General features: G+C 61.9%; 1 protein-coding gene across 3 annotated transcripts in view; it reads right to left on the bottom strand.

Annotated features, from left to right (window-relative positions):
• The window catches only part of KSR2 (kinase suppressor of ras 2), a 92,748-nt gene that overhangs the window by 71,961 nt on the left and 2,622 nt on the right, over positions 1–18,165 (bottom strand). For all 3 annotated transcript variants that reach the window (XM_074605915.1, XM_074605917.1, XM_074605916.1), the window contains exons 2-4: positions 12,421–12,561; positions 11,444–11,594; positions 2,531–3,035 (exon numbers count right to left, since the gene is read on the bottom strand). In XM_074605915.1, the coding sequence (XP_074462016.1) occupies positions 2,531–3,035; positions 11,444–11,594; positions 12,421–12,561 (797 nt within the window). The remainder of the gene's footprint in view (positions 1–2,530; positions 3,036–11,443; positions 11,595–12,420; positions 12,562–18,165) is intronic.

Below are 18,165 nucleotides of genomic sequence, written 5' to 3'. Positions count from 1 at the left end.
GCTACCAGCTCTCCAGGTCTAGCACCTCATTCCATGCTGGGACGCAACACAAGGGAACAGAAATCCGCCATCCGAAGCAAACCAAGAGCCCCTTGGCGCAGCTAAAACCAGAAGGGGATGATGAAATAGTATTTCAGGGGTGAGCTCCATTTCACCTCTGAGGTCAGGAGGGGAAAAAAACCTCCCTCCTGCAGAGAGGACTCAGACACCACAGGAGTCGTGACACTAAAAAAAACCCACAACCTACTCTACAATACACGCGCATGACATGGACAGGGCCATCAAATGAGGATTAGCTGATAACAGCCCTAAAAAGCCACTTTTTCTCTGCCGGGCAAAGCCTCAGCCACAACGTCCAGGCTAATAAACAGCTAAAACTTCAGCACGCCTCTGCTAGAGAAAAGGGGGCGGGGGGGGGGGGGAAGAAGAAGCCGCCTCTTTTAATGCCCTAATTACCGTCCTGAAACACTAACGGGATTAGCAAGCAGGATTTAGTGGTTGCCTCCAAAAAAAAAAAAAAAAAATCATTAAGTGCCATTAGAGAAAATTAACCTCCCCAGTTCTCCGAGCGGCTTTGGGGAGCCTGGGTCCATCCCTGTCGACACGATGAGCCCCCGGTAGGACGCTAGCACAAGGGAGCCCTGTTAATACTGTCTCGCTCTTTCCTCTACTAATTTGCCATCCGTGAATTAAAGTTGCGCCACTTAACGCGGCCCAGCGCCAGTGGGAAGGGGTGCACGGGCGACGCCGGGCTGGGAGTGAAGGCAAGGAGAGACCGACGAAGGAAGAGCGGACGTGACCGCCGTCACGCAAACTTGGTTTGTGGTTTCCTTCTCCACACCCTGATCTTGCCCCTTGCGGGAAAGTCGAGGCACCCCGTCCCCGGCTGGCTGGGGGAAATCGCCGGCCAAAGGGTTTGCTGGAATAAAGTCCAGACGCCCGCGTCCAAACCTCGCCCGGACCCGTGTCAGGGCGACCCGGGGCGTGCAACGACCACGGTGGGGATCAAAGGGCTTAGCGGGGGTGGCGGGGGCAACCAAAGGCACGCTTTGCCCTCGGCGAGACCCGCTGCGTTAGCGAAGGGTAGAGCTTGGATCGGGTGCCGAAATGCAGCTAAAAGGAGGAGAGGAGACAGGCTGCTGGCTGAGGCTTTGCTCCTGCCAGCGCGGCGATGCTCGCTGGGGACGGACCAAAGTAAATACAGCTTTCCGGTGCCTGAGCCCAAGGTGTGTGAGGCAGCGGGGGGCGGTGTGTGTGACCTTACAGGAGGCATCGTCCAGCTGAAATTAATTAATTTCCAAAAGCTAAAAGCCTTTAGAGGCCAAGAGCTCCCAGCGAGGAGGAGGAGGAGGAGGACCACCCTCATTTCACCTAATGACCACAGCCTCGGGGACGCGGCGGGGAAACAAGTGACACCACGGCGCTGCGGCCACTGCATAGATCTTCTGTCCCAACCCCCCCGCCCCACCACCACCTCCTCCCAATCCGCCCCTGCCCAAAGCGGGGGAGATGAGGGTCTGGCAGTTGGGAACACCCCGCAAAGGTGGTGGATTTTAACGCTTCACGTGCCCCAGCCGGAGCTGCCTGAGCATCACGGCCACCCCCGGGGCTGGGCAGGGGGGTCTGTGCCTCCGGGTCAGGGAGCTTTCCCCTGCTCCTGCCACATCCCTCAGGGGACGGCCGGGCTTCTGGCATGGCCTTATTTTCCAAGAACCCCAAATTTGAGGAAAAAAGTGCAGTTTGTCCTGGGGCTTCTGTTTTGGGAGGCTGGCAGGGACCAGCCATCCTGAAGCATCCTCGGGGAGAGGAGATGATGCCCCGAGGTGGCCACCCGTCCCCTCTGCCACCCCACGCCGAGGCAGCAGAAGGGCTTTCTGAGCACGGCCACCAAAAGGACCCAAAGGAGATGGAGAAGGAGCGCGTTGGTGCCGGGGAGCCTTTTCCCTGCACTGCAGCATCCTCTGCCGGCACCGGAGCCGCAGAGCAAGAGCGGTGGGAAGGAGCCATGGCATGGCCAGGGACTGAAAAGCCTTCTGCAAACACCAGCCAGGATGGAAAAGATACTGAGGAGGTCTCCGGAATATAACGTGCGGTATATAAAATATCCGCTTTTCAACCCAAGGGGGAATTCTCCCCATCTCCCTCTTGCAGCTCTTAAGGCTGGGTTGAGCATCCCCCACGCTGCAGCTGCAAAATCCCACCAACTGACACACACCCCCCCGCCCCCCCAATCCCGTGCCACCGGGACCACGCTCCAGGGCGCAGGGGCTTCGCTGAGCAGCGGGCCCGGACCCCTTCGCTGTTCCCCACCCCCCACACACTCCCAAAATAAGGTCCCAGGGGAGCAAAGTACCATCCCAGCAGCATCCCCACCGCCTGCTAGAACTGCAAAGGCCTTTTCTACTTCAAAGCTCAAAAGAAAAAAAAACCCAAAAACCACAAAACAGAGCCCCAAAATTTAGGGATCAAAGCGCTTTTCCAAAGGAGCTGGGATGGGGGTCGTTGTCCCACCCCCGGGGCACCCACTTACTTGGGGGTGTGCGCCTCGTCCACGCGATGTCCCAGCTGGAACTCGTGGGACTTGCTCCGGTGCAGCGCGGTGAAGCCGGGGATGAGATGGATCAGTTTGCGGGAGGAAGGTGGGGGCGTCCCGGGGGGCTTCAGTTTATTCCTCCGTCGCACCGGCGGCGTCCCCGGCGGCGTCATGGTGGTCACGATGTTGGGGGTCCGCGGAGGGGTGTGAGCGATGTGTCGTTGGCGCGGGGAGGGCGGCAAGGAGCGGTGGCCGGACTCCACGGGTGGGCAGAGCCCCGGGTGACCCTCCACGGTCAGCCGGTCCACGTGGGTGTACATGGGTCCGTGGGGCGAGCCCCCGTGGCAGTGATGCTGCCCGCACTTGGGTTGGACTTTGGGGCTCTGCGAGAGGTGCGTCCTGCCCCACTGCCCCGGCTCCGGCTGGCACCCGGGGCTGTTCTCCTTCCCCGGCTCCGTCGTGGGCCACTGGATGGTCCAATCCTGCTTGGAGAGGCTGCCACCTGCGACAGAGCACACAGAGACGGACATGCGGTGCGGCAGAAGCTGCACGGTTCCCCCCCACTCCACGGCACAGCACCATGGAGTCACAGAACGGTTTGGGTTGGAAGGGACCTTAAAGATCATCTAGTTCCAACCCCCCTGCCCTGGGCAGGGACACCTCCCACCAGCCCAGGTTGCTCCAAGCCCCGGCCAACCTGGCCTTGAACCCCTCCAGGGATGGGGCAGCCACAGCTTCTCTGGGCAACCTGGGCCAGGGGCTCACCCCCCTCACAGCCAAGAATTGCTTCCTCACATCTCATCTCAGTCTCCCCTCTCCCAGTGTAAAACCATTCCCTGTGATCCTGTGGCTCCCCTCCCTGCTCCAGAGTCCCTCCCCAGCTTTCCTGGAGCCCCTTTAGGGACTGGAAGGGGCTCCAAGGTCTCCCCGGAGCCTTCTCTTCTCCAGGCTGAACCCCCCCAGCTCTCTCAGCCTGTCCTCCCAGCAGAGGGGCTCCAGCCCTCCCAGCAGCTCCGGGGCCTCCTCTGGCCCCGCTCCAACAGCTCCGTGTCCTTCCTGTACTGTCCTTCCCCTGCCCCCCCCCTCCTTGAAACCCCAGCAAGGAGCTTCTCTGTGTCATGCACACGCAAACGCTTTACAAGGGTTAAGAAGGTGCTTTGCCCACGCCTTCCCCCACTGCTGAGCCCCCCACCATCACCCATCTTCCCCCCACCCCCCTCTCCAAAATCCTCCTCAAGCGCAGGGATGGGACACCCCTTGCCCACACCAAGGCTGGTGCCCCCCGCCCCCCATCTCAATCTGCACCCACCCCAGCATCCGCCCCCCATGCCAGCCCCTCCTGCCATTTGCATAAAGGAGGGGGATTGTAATTAAGCGGGGCTCTTTTCCACTTCTAATTATCCGTCTCCACCGGCAAAGGGCTGTCGGCAGCAACTTCAGAGCACCAAAGCAATGGACCCGACTCAAGGTCCCTTCGCCGACTCCTTTTGATCGCCTCTGCTAAGAAAACCAACATAAAACCACACTCTTTATTTTAAAGAGGCTCCTTCCCCAGCTCCTTTTTGATTATTAATTGCCTGGTCCCTTCTCTCCCCAGCCTTTTCAAGGGGAACGGTTTATTTCAAGCTCCGGAGGAAGAGGAAAGGGCTTTGGAAATGAAAGCTGGAGGACTGGATTGGAAAAAAAAAAAAAAAAAAAAAAGAAAAAAAGGAAAAAAAAAAGCTGCTGGGGGGAAAAAAGGGGGACGAGGCGTTTTCACAAATTGCTCTCTCAAAGCGGAAAATAAAACTAAAAAAAAAATAAAATTAATAAATCGACTCCTATCCAGCTGCTTTCAGAGTCGCTTCTGCAGCTGCTACAAAGAGTCCTTCGGCCCAGCAAGAAGCTCATAAAAAAAAAAGCAAACAGCCTTCCTCGGATTTTAATTAGTCACGGAAAGAATCCTGCTGCAGGAAAGCCTCACCGCTGCCTGGATGGAGCTGCCAGGATGCTGGCAGGGCTCCGAAGCCCCCCCACGCATGAGCCGCCCCCCCCCCAAGCAGGGACGTGGCAGGTGACAAGCTGGAGTGTGTCACCCCCTGCCCGAAACACGGCTCTCCACGGGGACGTGTCACCTCCAGCAAGGCACCTGCACCCATGTGCCGGCAGAGCTGGGTGCTCACCCCAGCGCCACGCAGCCGGGCTGTCACACGGAATGGTTTGGGTTGGAAGGGACCTGAAAGATCATCTCGTTCCAACCCCCCTGCCCTGGGCAGGGACACCTCCCACCAGCCCAGGTTGCTCCAAGCCCCGGCCAACCTGGCCTTGAACCCCTCCAGGGATGGGGCAGCCACAGCTTCTCTGGGCAACCTGGGCCAGGGGCTCACCCCCCTCACAGCCAAGAATTTCTTCCTCACAACTCATCTCAATCTCCCCTCTTCCAGTGTAAAACCGTTCCTCCTCATCCCGCGGCTCCCCTCCCTGCTCCAGAGTCCCTCCCCAGCTTTCCCGGAGCCCCTTTAGGGACTGGAAGGGGCTCCAAGGTCTCCCCGGAGCCTTCTCTTCTCCAGGCTGAACCCCCCCAGCTCTCTCAGCCTGTCCCCACAGCAGAGGGGCTCCAGCCCTCCCAGCAGCTCCGGGGCCTCCTCTGGCCCCGCTCCAACAGCTCCGTGTCCTTCTGCTGTTGGTGCCCCAGCGCTGGAGGCAGCGCTGCAGGGGGGTCTCCCAGAGCGGAGCAGAGGGGCAGAATCCCCCCCTCGCCCTGCTGCCCACGCTGCTGGGGATGCGGCCCGGGCTGCGGGGGGTTTCTGGGCTGCCAGCGCTCGTTGCTGGCTCACGTTGAGCTTCTCGTCCACCAACACCCCCAGGTCCTTCTCCTCAGGGCTGCTCTCCAGCCCTTCTCCACCCAACCTGGGTTTGTGCCTGGGATTGCCCTGACCCGGGTGCAGGACCCTGCCCTTGGCCTGGTTGAACTCCATGAGGTTCACACAGTCCCACCCCTCCAGCCCGTCCAGGTCCCTCTGGATGGCATCCCGTCCCTCAGGCGCGTCACTGCGCCACGCAGCTTGGTTTCAGCGGCAAACTTGCTGGGGGTGCCCTCCATCCCCCTGTCCACGTCACCGACAAAGATGTTAAACAGCAGCGGTCCCAGTACCGACCCCTGAGGAACGCCACTCGTCACTGGTTTCCACGGGGACATTGAGCCATCGGTCCCAGAGGCCACCCCGGCTGGTGGCACCCGGCTTCACATGGGGAAGGTGCAGTGGTGGCACCCCCCTCCCCGCGCACGGGCATAGGTGAGGGAGGACACAACGCGGTTAATTAAATCCTCCCAGCAAGCCATCCGGCCCTCCGGTTAATTAACCGGCGCCCAGCGATGCGCAAGGCGGCGTGCACATATGCAAATCCCGGCGCTCCCCCATTGGCTGCTCCGCACGCATACATTTACATAACTCAAAACTGCCTGGATGCTCCCACCCCCAGCAGTAATTAGCAGCGGTTAACGAAGGAGCAGAGCCAAGGCTGCTTCCCGCCAGCCGAAGCTCGGCCGCGGCATCGCAGCCCCCCCCCCGCCTTCCTTGCTGTCATCGTCCCTGTCCCCCCCCCAGCTCCACGCTCGGCTGTGTCGTAACAGGACAAAAATAACCCGTTCTGGGGCTGGTGGGTGCGTCAGGGCTAAAAATACCCCGGCTAAGCTGGGGAAAATGTATTTTTTTTTTCCCATGCCGGGGTTGCTCGCAGGCGGGCGGCAGGTAGCGGGCACGTCGCCGAACGAGAGATGCTTAAACCCGGAACGCGCTTGAAGGCAAAAATAACAACAACAACAAAAAAAAAAAGAAAAATAAATCCCCAAGCTCTTCTTTCCGCAAAGCGCGTTAAACGCTTTCGGATTTGCTCCCCCCCCCTGCCCCCACGGGGCATCCTGCTCTGCCAGAGCCGATTCCCAGCCGGAAAAGCAAAGGAAGAGCCCACACAGAAGCCAACTCCCTCTTTGCCCAGTTTTCCCCCGAGCTCCGCTAGCCCCGACGGTGCCGCGAGGCCGCCCGTTCCCTCCTAAAAAAAAAAAACCTATTTCTTTTGTTTAGATGGGGAATATTAATTGCATATTGAAAAGAGCATCAGCTACGGCCACCCACTGCCCCCACCCTGGGCCACTTCTCCCCCCTCTCCCACTTGCCACCCAACCCTGGCCACCAGTTCAAAGGGAGAGATGCTCCTCGGGGCCAAATTGGGCTTTATAAATCCCCTTGGCCCCGCCGCCCCGCTTAGCTCAGCCTCCTCCGCTCGACTTAATTAGGGATGAAGCTTTTTTCCCACCCCCCCCCTCAAGCCCTCCATGAAAATAAACAAGAAAACAAACTCCTGGGAGGAGGCGGCGGGGGGGGAGCACCCACCCTCGGGCTGCAGCTCGCGGATGGAGAGATGCGGCGGGATGGCTAAATGGCACCAGAAAAGCCGTTTTCCGAAAGGCCGACGGCAAATTTCGCTTTGATTCCCGCCGACAAAACGCTGGGAATAATTCGCCGCACCGTGGGGAGCTGGGGCGGGGGGGGGGCCGTACCCCAAACAGCCCCGCGCCCCGATGCTCGGCGGGGGATGCTGCTGGGGCGCTTTTCCCATGGCCAAAGACATCTCCGACCAAACGGGGACGTCCGCGAAGCCCAGAGCAAGATCCCTGGGTGCTTTACAGCCGGGGAAACCCACCCCCTCAGCAACGGCCGCATCCACCTCTCCCGGCACCAGCGTCCCGCCGAGCCCACCCTCGCCACGGGGAGGAATAAACCCCGGCATCCCCCGGCCCCATCACACGCTGGGGGGACGGCTCCGGGGGCACGGGGACACCGGGAAGGACCGACTCCTCAACGCTTCACGCCACGGCCGGCCCAGCTTTCAAATTTGCCCCTAAATGAGGATGCTCCTCACTATTTATTTACCACCCCCCCCTCCCCGGGTCTTGCTCATCTCCCTGCCTGACCCCGCACCGTCCCCAAGCCACCCGCAGCCGTCCCAGGGCCAGGACGGCGCATAAATATTCAGCTTGGGCTCATTTTCTCCACCACCCCCCCACCGTAGGACAGCTAATAACCACCCCGCATAACTCGCTAGTCACACGCCATCAACTCCTCCAACCCACGGCTCAGCTCTTACTTAATATTAAAAATTAATCCCGCTTCGACTTCCAAACTCGACGCCTGGGCTGCTAATAAACCACCGCTGCCAAGCGTCAGGTTCCGCAGCCCAGAAAAATCCAATCCGGACTTCGTTAATGCAATAAAACGAGAGCTTAATCTAGGGTTGCCGCTCTATTTGATAAATATAACGTGCTTTCGGTTTATAAGATGCTCCGGGGCTTTCCCTGCTGCTGGAGCTGCTCCCCCACCTCCTCGCCAGGATGCTCGGTTTGGGAAGGGGCTCCTTCCCCCACCACCAAAGCCCATCCTGACAAAATTCCTCGCTCTTTAAGCGATAAAACAGCATCCCGCTTCCTCCCTGCCGCCTCCCCAGCCCCCACGCCCAGACAGAATTGGCCTGGGAAATTAGATGCCTCTAATTAACGACTCAATAAATAGAGATTGATGGGAAAGGTTAATACTGTACCTCGTTCCTGCTTTATTAATACTAACCTTGGCTTCTAGAAATCGACCGCTACTGCACACGCAGAGAAATTACATGATGTTTTAAAGGAGGCGGCAACTTGTTCATTAATTATATTCGCGGACGAGGCCCGTCCCTTGGTTTACACGGAGGTAAAAACGCAGGCAAAAAGCCCCGTCGGCGGCAGCGTGGTACAGCTGGGAGCCCTTCGGGAGGGGCCGCGACAACCTGATTGGACCTCAGACCCCCTGAAAAGCACCCCGCTGCCATCCCGGGGTGCTTTTTAACCCCTCTCCCTTGGCCCCCCAGCACCCAGACGGCTCCTCGGGGCCATGCAAACCTCCTGGGCACCCAGTGCGTGGGATCCAGCCACGCACGACCCGGCTCCCGGGCGCTGCAAGGATCGAGGTGACGCTTCTAGTGGGTAATTTTGAGAACCCTCCGTAGAGGGTTGATGGGGCGTCAGATGGAGCCTCCGGGAACAAGGGGACACCGAGGGGACACGCACTTGGCAGGCACAACACGAGCCAGGCCACTTCCCGAAGCTGGCGTAGACCTTCCTTGCCCAAGCTTGCAGACAGGGCAAGGCTGGTGGGAGGGATGGAGGGATGGAGGGATGGAGGGATGGAGGGATGGAGGGATGGAGGGATGGAGGGATGGAGGGATGGAGGGATGGAGGGATGGAGGGATGGAGGGATGGAGGGATGGAGGGCAAACATTGGGCGATTTCTGCACCCAAATCCTCTGGAAATTCAAGGAGATTTGGTCTCCTCCACTGCCCAGAGGATGCCCGCTGCATCCCTGCAGGCTGGCAGGGGCTCCGCAGTGCCCCAAGCTGCCTGTCCCCAAAGGTTTGTGCCATCCACGGGACGACGTGGCCAGGGAGGAACAGGAACGGCCACTGCAGCATCTCTGCAGCGCCCGAGGGAAGGAACGGCAGCCCTCGCCGCAAAGCCCAGCCCGCAGCCGCCCTGGGAGCGATGCGATGATGGATGGAGTTAAATGGAGCGCCGGGGAAGGCAAACACGCGCGGTGCCTGCAAACTCCCCCCCCTCCCCCCCCCCCCACAGGGACCCAATGGACCACCAAGGCACATCCTGCCGGGAGGGCTGGCAGCCCCATCACCCGCCCCATTAAAAAGCAAATGGAGCAGGGAGCATCCTGCAACCCTGCCCGTCCCTCCCCATCTCCGCCAGCCAGAAACCACCGGAGGGACAGGAGATGTTTTAGCATCTCCACCGCGGCTGCTGAGCCCAAGGCTGATGTGGATTTTCCAAAGCGCTCGTCCCACCGGGGCGCGGGGGAATTCCCTTGGCTGAGAGGGGCGGGAGGGGGGACGCAGGGGCTGGGCTGAGCCGTATTTGTTTGCAACGGGCTTTAAAAGTCAAAGGTGTTTGAACAAAGAGCAGGTTGAGAGCCGTCCCCCGGGCTCCAAGGGAGGCATCGATGCCCTTCCTCAAATAGCGGAGAGACTTAGCGAAAATGCCAAAGGGAAGGAGGGCAGGAGCCCAGGCGGGAGGTGGATTTAGGGAGTTGAAGAGCTTGGGGGGGGTGGGTGGGGGACAACTCATGCTCTGCGGGAAATGTCAGGCTGGGTTCAGCCATCCCCACCTCGCTGAGCCGGCACAGGGGTGGAAGCAGCTGCTGCACCAGCCCGGTGGCAGCGTGCCCTCTGCCACCCTCCGCCAGGTCTGGCTGGCACTGGCACACGGTGCCACACCATGTCATGCCACACGGGAAGCCCAGAGAAACCGCAGTAACCACAACGGGAGGACGGGGCCGAGACCTCTCCAAGGGCAGGAGCTGGGATCCCTTACCCGCGATGTGTCATGCCACGCGGTGCTAAGGCGGGCACAGCGCCGGTTCCCCAAAAACTACCCTCCTCGTCGCCAGTCCCGTCCCCAGGGGCTGCTTGGACCTGCTAAAGCCCAACCAAAAAACCCAGCAGAACCCAGCAAAATTCCCAGCAAAGCTCATCCCTCCATCTCCTGGGATGCAGCTGCGTTGGAGGAGCCCCCAAGAGGGGACAGGAGCCAGGCAGAGAGGTCTGGGGTCCCCATCCCCGGGGGTCTGGCAGGACGGGGGTCCTCCTAGAGCAGGGTCCTGCCAGACCAGGACTCCCAGCAGGGGCCACAGCTAAACCAGCCCACTACCATCACCCTAAGCTAGGACCAGGAAGAGAGCCCTTGGGAAGGGGACAGCCGGGGGCGTTTCGACTGTGAAATGGAGTTCCACCATTCCCCCCAGCTGCTCCGAAAGGGAACGTGCCCCCCTGTCACCTTGCTGCTGCCTGTACATACCCCCTGTGCTGGCAGTGCTCCCCTGCCCCACTTCCACAGGGAAGAGCGGAATACAGTCCCCATCGCACGCGCGGGGAGGTGACACCCTTCCTTGGGGGGGGCACACAGGTAAAGAAGAGCCCCCCCCCCCCCCCAAACTCTCAGGCTGCCAACAGCAGCCCCAGGAAGGGAGCCCCGGGCCCAGGACAGCCATCGTCCATCACCCAAGGCTGGCTGGGGACAAGGCGCCGGGAGAGCCGCATCCTGCGCGGGTGGCCGCGGCATCGCTCGCCCCCTCCCCAGGCAAACCCGGCCCCGCTCCGCCGTCAGACCAGTAAAAAACCAGCAGCTCCTGGTGCCTGCAGCCGCCCCTGCAGCGCGGAGCTCTGCTGCCACCGCCCGGGGACCCGCAGCCCAGCGCCGCCAGCATCATCCCCCCCAGCATCATCCCCCCAGCATCATCCCCACCCAGTGCCGCCAGCATCCCCCCGCCAGCATCCCCCCCACCCAGTGCCGCCAGCATCATCCCCCCACCCCAGAACCTCCCCCCACCGCCGCCAGCATCCCCCCCGAAAGCATCTCCCCCCGAGCCGCCCCCCCCCGGGAGAAGGGGAAACAGGGGTCGTGCATGCCCCAGGAAGGGTTTTTTGGGGACGGGGGCTTCACTGCAGAGCGACAGGAGCTCGCCGAGTCCCAGCAGTTCTCCCCGAGCCTGCTGGGTGCGCTCCCGCAAGCGAGGGGGCGCGGAGGGACCCGGTAAGAAACGCTGCCTGCCTGCAGAGGACTAACAACTCATCACTTCCCAGAGAAGGGAGACCCCCTAAAACGCTCCCAACCGCCAGAGGTGCATCAAAGCAATGATGCCCCCCACGTGCAGCGGGTACCCGGCCATCCCCCGGGGATGCAGGAGCTCTGCAACCCAGGGAGGAAACTCTGCAGACGCCTCCGCTGCATTAAAGCCACACTCCGGGTGTCACCGCAACAGGACAGTGTCACTCGCCCCCACCGGCTCGCGGGGACCCGGCCAGCAGGTAGGTAAAAAGCGTGCCCGACTCACCGGACTTGTGGACGCTGCGGAGGCAGGAGAGGGAGGCGTTCAGGCGGGCGCACTCCTCGCTGTTGGCCCCGAACTTCTCCACGGTCGCGCAGACCTGGTCATCCGTCATGTCCAGCAGCTCCTCCAGGCTCAGCTGCCCAGGGGTGATTTCCTGACGGGGAGGAACGGGGCAGGAGTGAGGAATAAACCATCCTGGAGCATCCTCTCAACCAGCTCCTCAGGGCACACAGAAGAAGCTCTTCCCTCCTGCTGCCCCGTTGGCGTCATGGACCCCAAACCGTTCATTTTCCATCCCAATCTACATGAAAATCCATAGCTCAAAACTCAGCTTTATCTTGACTTTTTTGCACGGTCTCAGGCATATCCCGACCCAGGTCAACACTGGGATATCTGGGAGCACCATGAAAACCTGCCCCCGCCCTGAGCACACGCAGGGACTGGCACCCTCGGCACAGGCTTTCCTTTTCCCCTGGGGGGGGCTGTTACAGAAGCACCTTCGGGTGCCAACCCCTCGCTGCACCCATCACCTCCAAAGGCTGAGGACGCGGCAGAAGGACGCTGTGTCCTGCCATGGCACCACCACGCTGTGACGAGGACATGAGCGACCCATGAGGTCCCCCCGGCACCCACGTCCTTTACTGGGAACAGCAACGGGGTGTCCTCACTGCTGGGGGGAGGAGAGCTGTGGGGTGACCCTGGCCAGCACGCCCCACCACGGGCTTGCAGCATCTTTCCGCGCAGGAAAATAACCCGGTCCCTCTGCTCCGGTCTCCCATCTCGTTCCCCACAGCCAGCACCGTCCCCTCCAGCCTGCCCCAGGGCTTCAAACCAGTTTCTACCTCGGGGGAAAAAAAAAAGAAAACAAAACTGTCCCCTCACCTAGTTTTGCCCAAGGATCCCACAAACCCCTGGGCAAAACACTACTGGAGAGGCCGGGCACCCTTCCCGTTCCGGTGGGGGGAGTGCCCAGCCCTTACCTCCATCACCTCCTTGCGGATGTCGACGATGCGGAACCAGTGCAGGAGCTGGGGGAAGCCCTCCAGCTTGGCATTGCGCTCCTGCAAGGCCACCTTCCTCTTGCAGGACAGCTGCCGGCTGAAGTACTTGACCAGCTTGCTCTGGAAGAGAAGGCAAAAAGCCCTGTGAGACCCCCCCCCCCCCCCATGGCAGGAGGGGGACAGGGGATGGGGTGACCGTTGGCAGCTTGGGCTCTGCCCTCTATCTGCCCCCCCCAGCCCCACGGCACACGCAGCCCCTCCTGCCCCCAAAACAGACCCTTGTCACCTGCTGACGAGCTTCCACTGACCAAGGGACCCTTTGGCATCAAGCTGGGTGTCCGAGGGTGTTGTCCCCCCCCCCCCAAAAAAAAAAAGCCCTTTCTCAGCTCTATAAGCTGTGCTTCAGCTCCGAGGTCTTGCTTAGGGGGATGCACAGACCTCACCCCTCTCACCCCGGGGACCCCACGGCGGGCGGGCAGAGGACGCGGGGGCATCACCAACAGGAATACCAGGCCCTCCCAGCACCCAAAGGATGCGTTCCCCGCCCCCCCACCCCCAGGCTCGGGGCACAGGGACCCCCCCAGCATCCCCCATACGGAGCAGCCACAGCCATCGCTCAGCGCCAAGGCTGGGAAGTGGGTGTTTGCTCCTTATCCCCCCCCACACACACACTCCGCCACGCCACCACCAACCCCCACCTGCCCCAACCCTCCTTCCTCCCACTGCTCCTCATCACCACGACCGCAGCCATCCAACCCCTCTTTGCTCTGCCGTGTCCCCATCCCTCCGCCGACCGTGTGTGTCCGTTCTCCCCCCGGCCGCAGGCCTCCCACCACGGGGCCAAAGATGCCGCGTTGGCACCCGCAGCCTGCCAGCTCCCAAAAATAAAGCCGCCGAGCGACTGGCCTCCTTTCTCGGGAATATAGAGCAGAGCCCGGCTCGCTGGAAACCGGCTGGGGTTTCCTTGACTCCCGCTTTTCCTGGCTGGGTGATTCCCCGCCGGCGGCAGCTTTAGATGGTGCTGTGCCCCCCACCCCGCACCCCAAAAATAGATGAGCAAAAATATGGGATGGTTTGGAATAGAGAGAAGAGGGAAGAAGCTTCTCCATCTTTCCCGGTCCCTTCCCTCGGTGGTACCCAGCGGCGATGGCCATGGGCCTTGGCGCCCCAAGATGCACGGGGGTAGGGGGAAACAGCCCCCCTGCGCCCACCCGGGGTGGTTGGGGTGGGCTGGGGGCACCCAGAGAGGTGTAAAACAGGGCAAACCAGCCCCCTCCTTGCTGCTATGGGGGGGGGGGGTGGCGGGGGACAGGCGGCACGGGAGAGGCTGGTGGTCCCCATCTCCTTGTCCCACCAGTGTCACCCAAGTGGGGGACAGCTCTGCCAGCAGCCGGCCACCCCCAACCAGGTGGCTTCTCCCGGCCTGGCTGACAGCCACGGAGGTTAATTAGGGGAAACGAACATCTGAAACGAGAGCCAGGGCAAGCAAAACGAACGGCGGGGAGGCCGCAGGGAGCCTCGTGGGGCTGGCGGGGCTCGGCAGCGTCCTGCCCAGCTGCCAGGTCCGCTTTGGAAGAAAAACCGCTCTCCTGAAACCCATCGAAGGGTTTCGGGGTCAGCCCCCGTCACTACCCGTCACACGCCCCCCATCAACCCCCGTCACACACCCACCCCCGCATCCTAAACGTGCCCCGGGCCCTCGGTGGGGAAACGGCAGCAGGTACCTTGAACGCGCGCCGAGGCAGCCCCTGCCCCGAAATAAAACCCTTCCCCGCGCACAACCGCAGCAAAAAAAAAACCCTCCTAAAAACCTCATCTCCGTCCCCACCAGCCTGCTCTTCATCCGTTCCTCTGCCCCGGCTCCCAAGGCTGAAAGCCCAGGAGGAATCAAAAGGGGATGCCGGAGCCACGACAGCCCCCTCCGGCGCTAAAATTGGGGTCTTGGAACAGGGACGGAGCTGGGGACTGGGCAACTACTACTACTACTACTACTACTACCACCACCATCACCACCATCACCATCACCACCACCACCACCACCACCATCACCATACAGAGACATACTGGGAACTGGGAAAAGATGGAGGAAGCGGAGGGCGGTATTTAATTCCCAGACTCCAGGTGTAGCACATTCACCCCACCCAGCCCCGGATGAAGACCCCAAGGGGCCATCGTTAGCACAAACGAGGACCCAGGTGAGACCCCCCCGGTGAGGGTTGAAGCTCTGACCCGTGGCTCTGCTTAAGCCAGGGGGAGAAGCAGCAGCCCAACACACCTCTGCCAAGTCCAAAACCGCTTCTTGTTTTGCCGAGACCTTCACCAAGGCGAGCTGGAAAGGGAAGCGATTGAGACGGCCGCGGGGAAAGCCCCGTCCCCGCGGTGGCGGAGATGCTCTCACCCACCCCGAGCCGCTGCTCAGCCCTCCCCGCGCGGGACGCGGATTTTGCGGACGTGGTAAACGCCGCTCTGCTGCAAAGGCCAGATCCTGCTCTCTGTTCCCGCTGGAGGCACAACGTCCCCCTCCCCCCCCCCCACCCCAACTGCCTCAGCTCTTCCCTGCCTCAGTTTCCCCAGCTGGGAAATGGCAGGGGTCACTGTGGGTATGCAAGTGGAGTTGGGGAGGGGGAGTCCCGGCAGCGTGGGGGGTGCTCGTTGTTTTGGGGGATACGCTGCCGGTCCAACCCTGGGTGCTGCCCCCCCGGGGGGGGCTGTGGGGGGGCCCTGCACCTCCCCCCGGAGCTGGGGCTCGGGTTTTCACACCCTTTCAAGCGCTTCCCCCCCCTGCCTCCAGCACGGCGAAGGGGTAAGGCAGGGTGCGATGCTCCGACGAAAGGGGCCAAAGCCACGAGCAGCCGCTTGCCCTTGGCCACGGCAAGGGGCCAGCACCCCCTGGGTCCCCCCCCCGCCAGCTCCTCCCAGAGGTAGAGACGCGCTGAAAAACAAGACCCCGGCGGGGATGGGTGCAGGCAGAAGGAGGGATGTCCCCAATCCACGTCGCTCCCCTGGGACCCTTGGGGTGACCCCGGCGAGGCGAGGGGTGTCCCGTCCCCCCCGCCCCCCGGCCCTGCTCCCGTGTAAACCCTGCCTCCCCTCCGCACCCCGGCGGGGATTTCCAGCCTCCTCCCATCACCCCGAGAAGGATTTCCCCTTGGCAGCCGCTCGCCCCAAAACCCGGCACAGCGGCGAGCCAGGGTGGGGGGGGGCGAGTGTGTGTGTCCCCACCATCCCCTCGCAGGCCCCGGGAGCGGGGAGCAAAGCAGCCGGTCTCCAGGGAGCGGGAGGGGGGGCTGTACACACACACACCCCCCCACACACACACCGGCATGGCACCCTGACGTCAGCCGGGCTGGAGACGGCACCCAGCCCTGCCTGGAGACCAGGGAGATGGAAAATCCACCTGCGGGAGAGCGAGGGGAAAGTGAATTAACCTCGCACAGGCAGGGCCACGCGCTGCCGGTGCCTGGTCGGCCGCGGAGAGGACGCTCATCCCGCTCGGCACGGATACCCGTGCCGGATTACCTTCGTGCCGCCAACCAGAGAGGTTGCTCGGCGCCTCCCAATATTGCCGGCACAGCGGACGTTTTCCCACGGCGCCTAGCCACAACCGGAGCGACTCTTCCCCAACTCCTACCAAGGGGCTCGTTATTCCGGAGGCACCTGGAGCACCCTCAGGCTGGGGAATACCTCGCCATGGTTCTATTTTCCCTCTCGGGGCTGTTTCCAGGCCCTGCTAGGCTCATGTGCCATCTCTGGCTCTGCACATCATTTATTCCAAGTGCTGCTAAATGGTCCCCAGGGGCTCCCTCTGGGAGTACAGGGGCCGAAATGGCTCATCCTGGCATCCTGGAGACGCTCGGCTCTCCAGGAGGACGCAGCCCAGGGATGCGTTGTGCTCACCCGCGGTATTAGACACCAGAGAATCCACACATCTGGGCAACGAATATCCCAGTGTTGGGGCGGCGTCTCCTTTGAGCGCGGCCCGTGCAAGTTGGGAAATGGCCACAGCTCTTCCCCCGGTGTCTTTTCCCATCCTCGCCCTCGTCCCCACGCGGCAGCTGAAAGCATCCCGGGAGGGTTCCCAGTTCCCGGCGGGAACACGGCAACTCGGGGAGGGGGAAGCGCCGATGCCGGGGTTATCCTTGGAGCCACTTGCGGGTTTCTGGGGAGCGCCTACCCACGCTTTGAAACCGGGTGGAGTAACCCCAGGACGGAGGGCAAGGAGCCGTGGGACAGCCGGAAAAATCCGCCGGCACCGAGCAACTTTTCCATCTCGCTTTTACCCCGTGCTGCCCCTGGATCTGTGTCAGACGCGTGGGTAGCGGCACCCCCCCTTGGGTATTTACACCCCGAACCCCTCAAATTTAGAGCTGCAAAGCCTCACTGCTGCGCTCAGGTGGGGGAATAAAGCTAATTAATCAGCTTTATTCCCTAATTTAGAACTGCAATGCCCGACTGCCGTGCTGGGATGGGGAATAAAGCCCCACCGCCCGCGCAGGACCGGGCAGGGATAATGGGGGCAGCCGCTCGCCTCCCACCCTCCTGCTCCGACGATGCTCAGCCCCAGATCTGCTTCCGTAGGAAGCAAACTGGTCCCGAATCCCACCCCGGGAGGTGTCGGTCAGCGTTTTGGTCCCAGTTGCTGCCTTGGTTTCTGCTGGAGCCCATCCCCGAGGTGCAAGGAAGACCTAAAAGCCTTCCGGCCCCGAGGACCGCCACCGAAGCCAGGCTGCGGCCAGTGGTACCCATCCCAAAGGATGGATGCTCCGTCGCGGGATGCCGTTACCAGCTCCCCGCACAGCACACGAAGGATGGGAGCTCGCCTGTACCTTGAGGCGGTTTAAAAATAAAAAAGCATGGGAAAACTTCTATTAATCCGGCAAAATCGGGGCTTAGCGTACGAGGATTACCCAAAAAAAATGCGGATTCCCCCGCTTTATTCCAGGCTCGCGCTGATGCCGGGGCCGTGCAAGGTCTGCGCTCGGGGTGAGATGTCCTCCCAGCCCGCCCGTCCCTGGTCACCGTCCCCTTCGCCTCGCCGGTGCCTGGCCCGGCTCTGCCGCCGCCAGATGGGCAGGGACGAAGCGCCGAGCGGGGCCCCTGCGTCTGCGTCGCGTCCTTGGGACGCGGCGGTGGCGGCAGGGACTCAGGGCCAAGCTCGGCTCCTGCTTAACGCTGGCAGCAACCCAGGACAACACCGCCGGGAGCCGGTCCGGACCTACTCCCGTGCGCCGGCACTGGGAATCCGGCCCCGGATTCACCCGTTGTGGCTCCCCTCCTGGGAATCGCCCTTTTTCCATGTGGAAATGCAGCGGGTGAGCGTCGGCGGGGATGCCCATGGCTGAGACATGTGGCAGGCTCCCCGTTTTGGGGCTGTTTTAGGGAGCCCGATGCCGGGGCGCCCCACAGCGGGTGCAGCACAATCCATAGGGGTTGGAGACATGCTTCCCGGCGAGTACCCGGGATTTGTGGGGGTGGCATCCCCACGGCCACCTTCGAACCCTCCGGCTGAACTGCTCCGGTGACACCAGGATGCTGCTTCACCCGCGTGCTGTCGCGGGATGCCGGGAAGGAGCATCCCACCAGGATGGCTTCTCCATGCTCTCGGTGCCGTCCATGGGATGGAGGAACTCATCAGCTCTACTGACCCTGATGCGGCCGTCAACTCCACGTGGGATAAACTTCCGTACTCCTGCACCACTGGGCATCGGCTCTTCTGGGGGGGTT

This window comes from Larus michahellis, chromosome 13 (genome assembly GCF_964199755.1).
Source record: "Larus michahellis chromosome 13, bLarMic1.1, whole genome shotgun sequence".
In the NCBI taxonomy this organism is placed as follows: Eukaryota; Metazoa; Chordata; class Aves; order Charadriiformes; family Laridae; genus Larus; species Larus michahellis.
The sequence above is the reverse complement of the archived record's forward strand: the minus strand, read 5'-3'. Positions and strand labels throughout refer to the sequence as shown.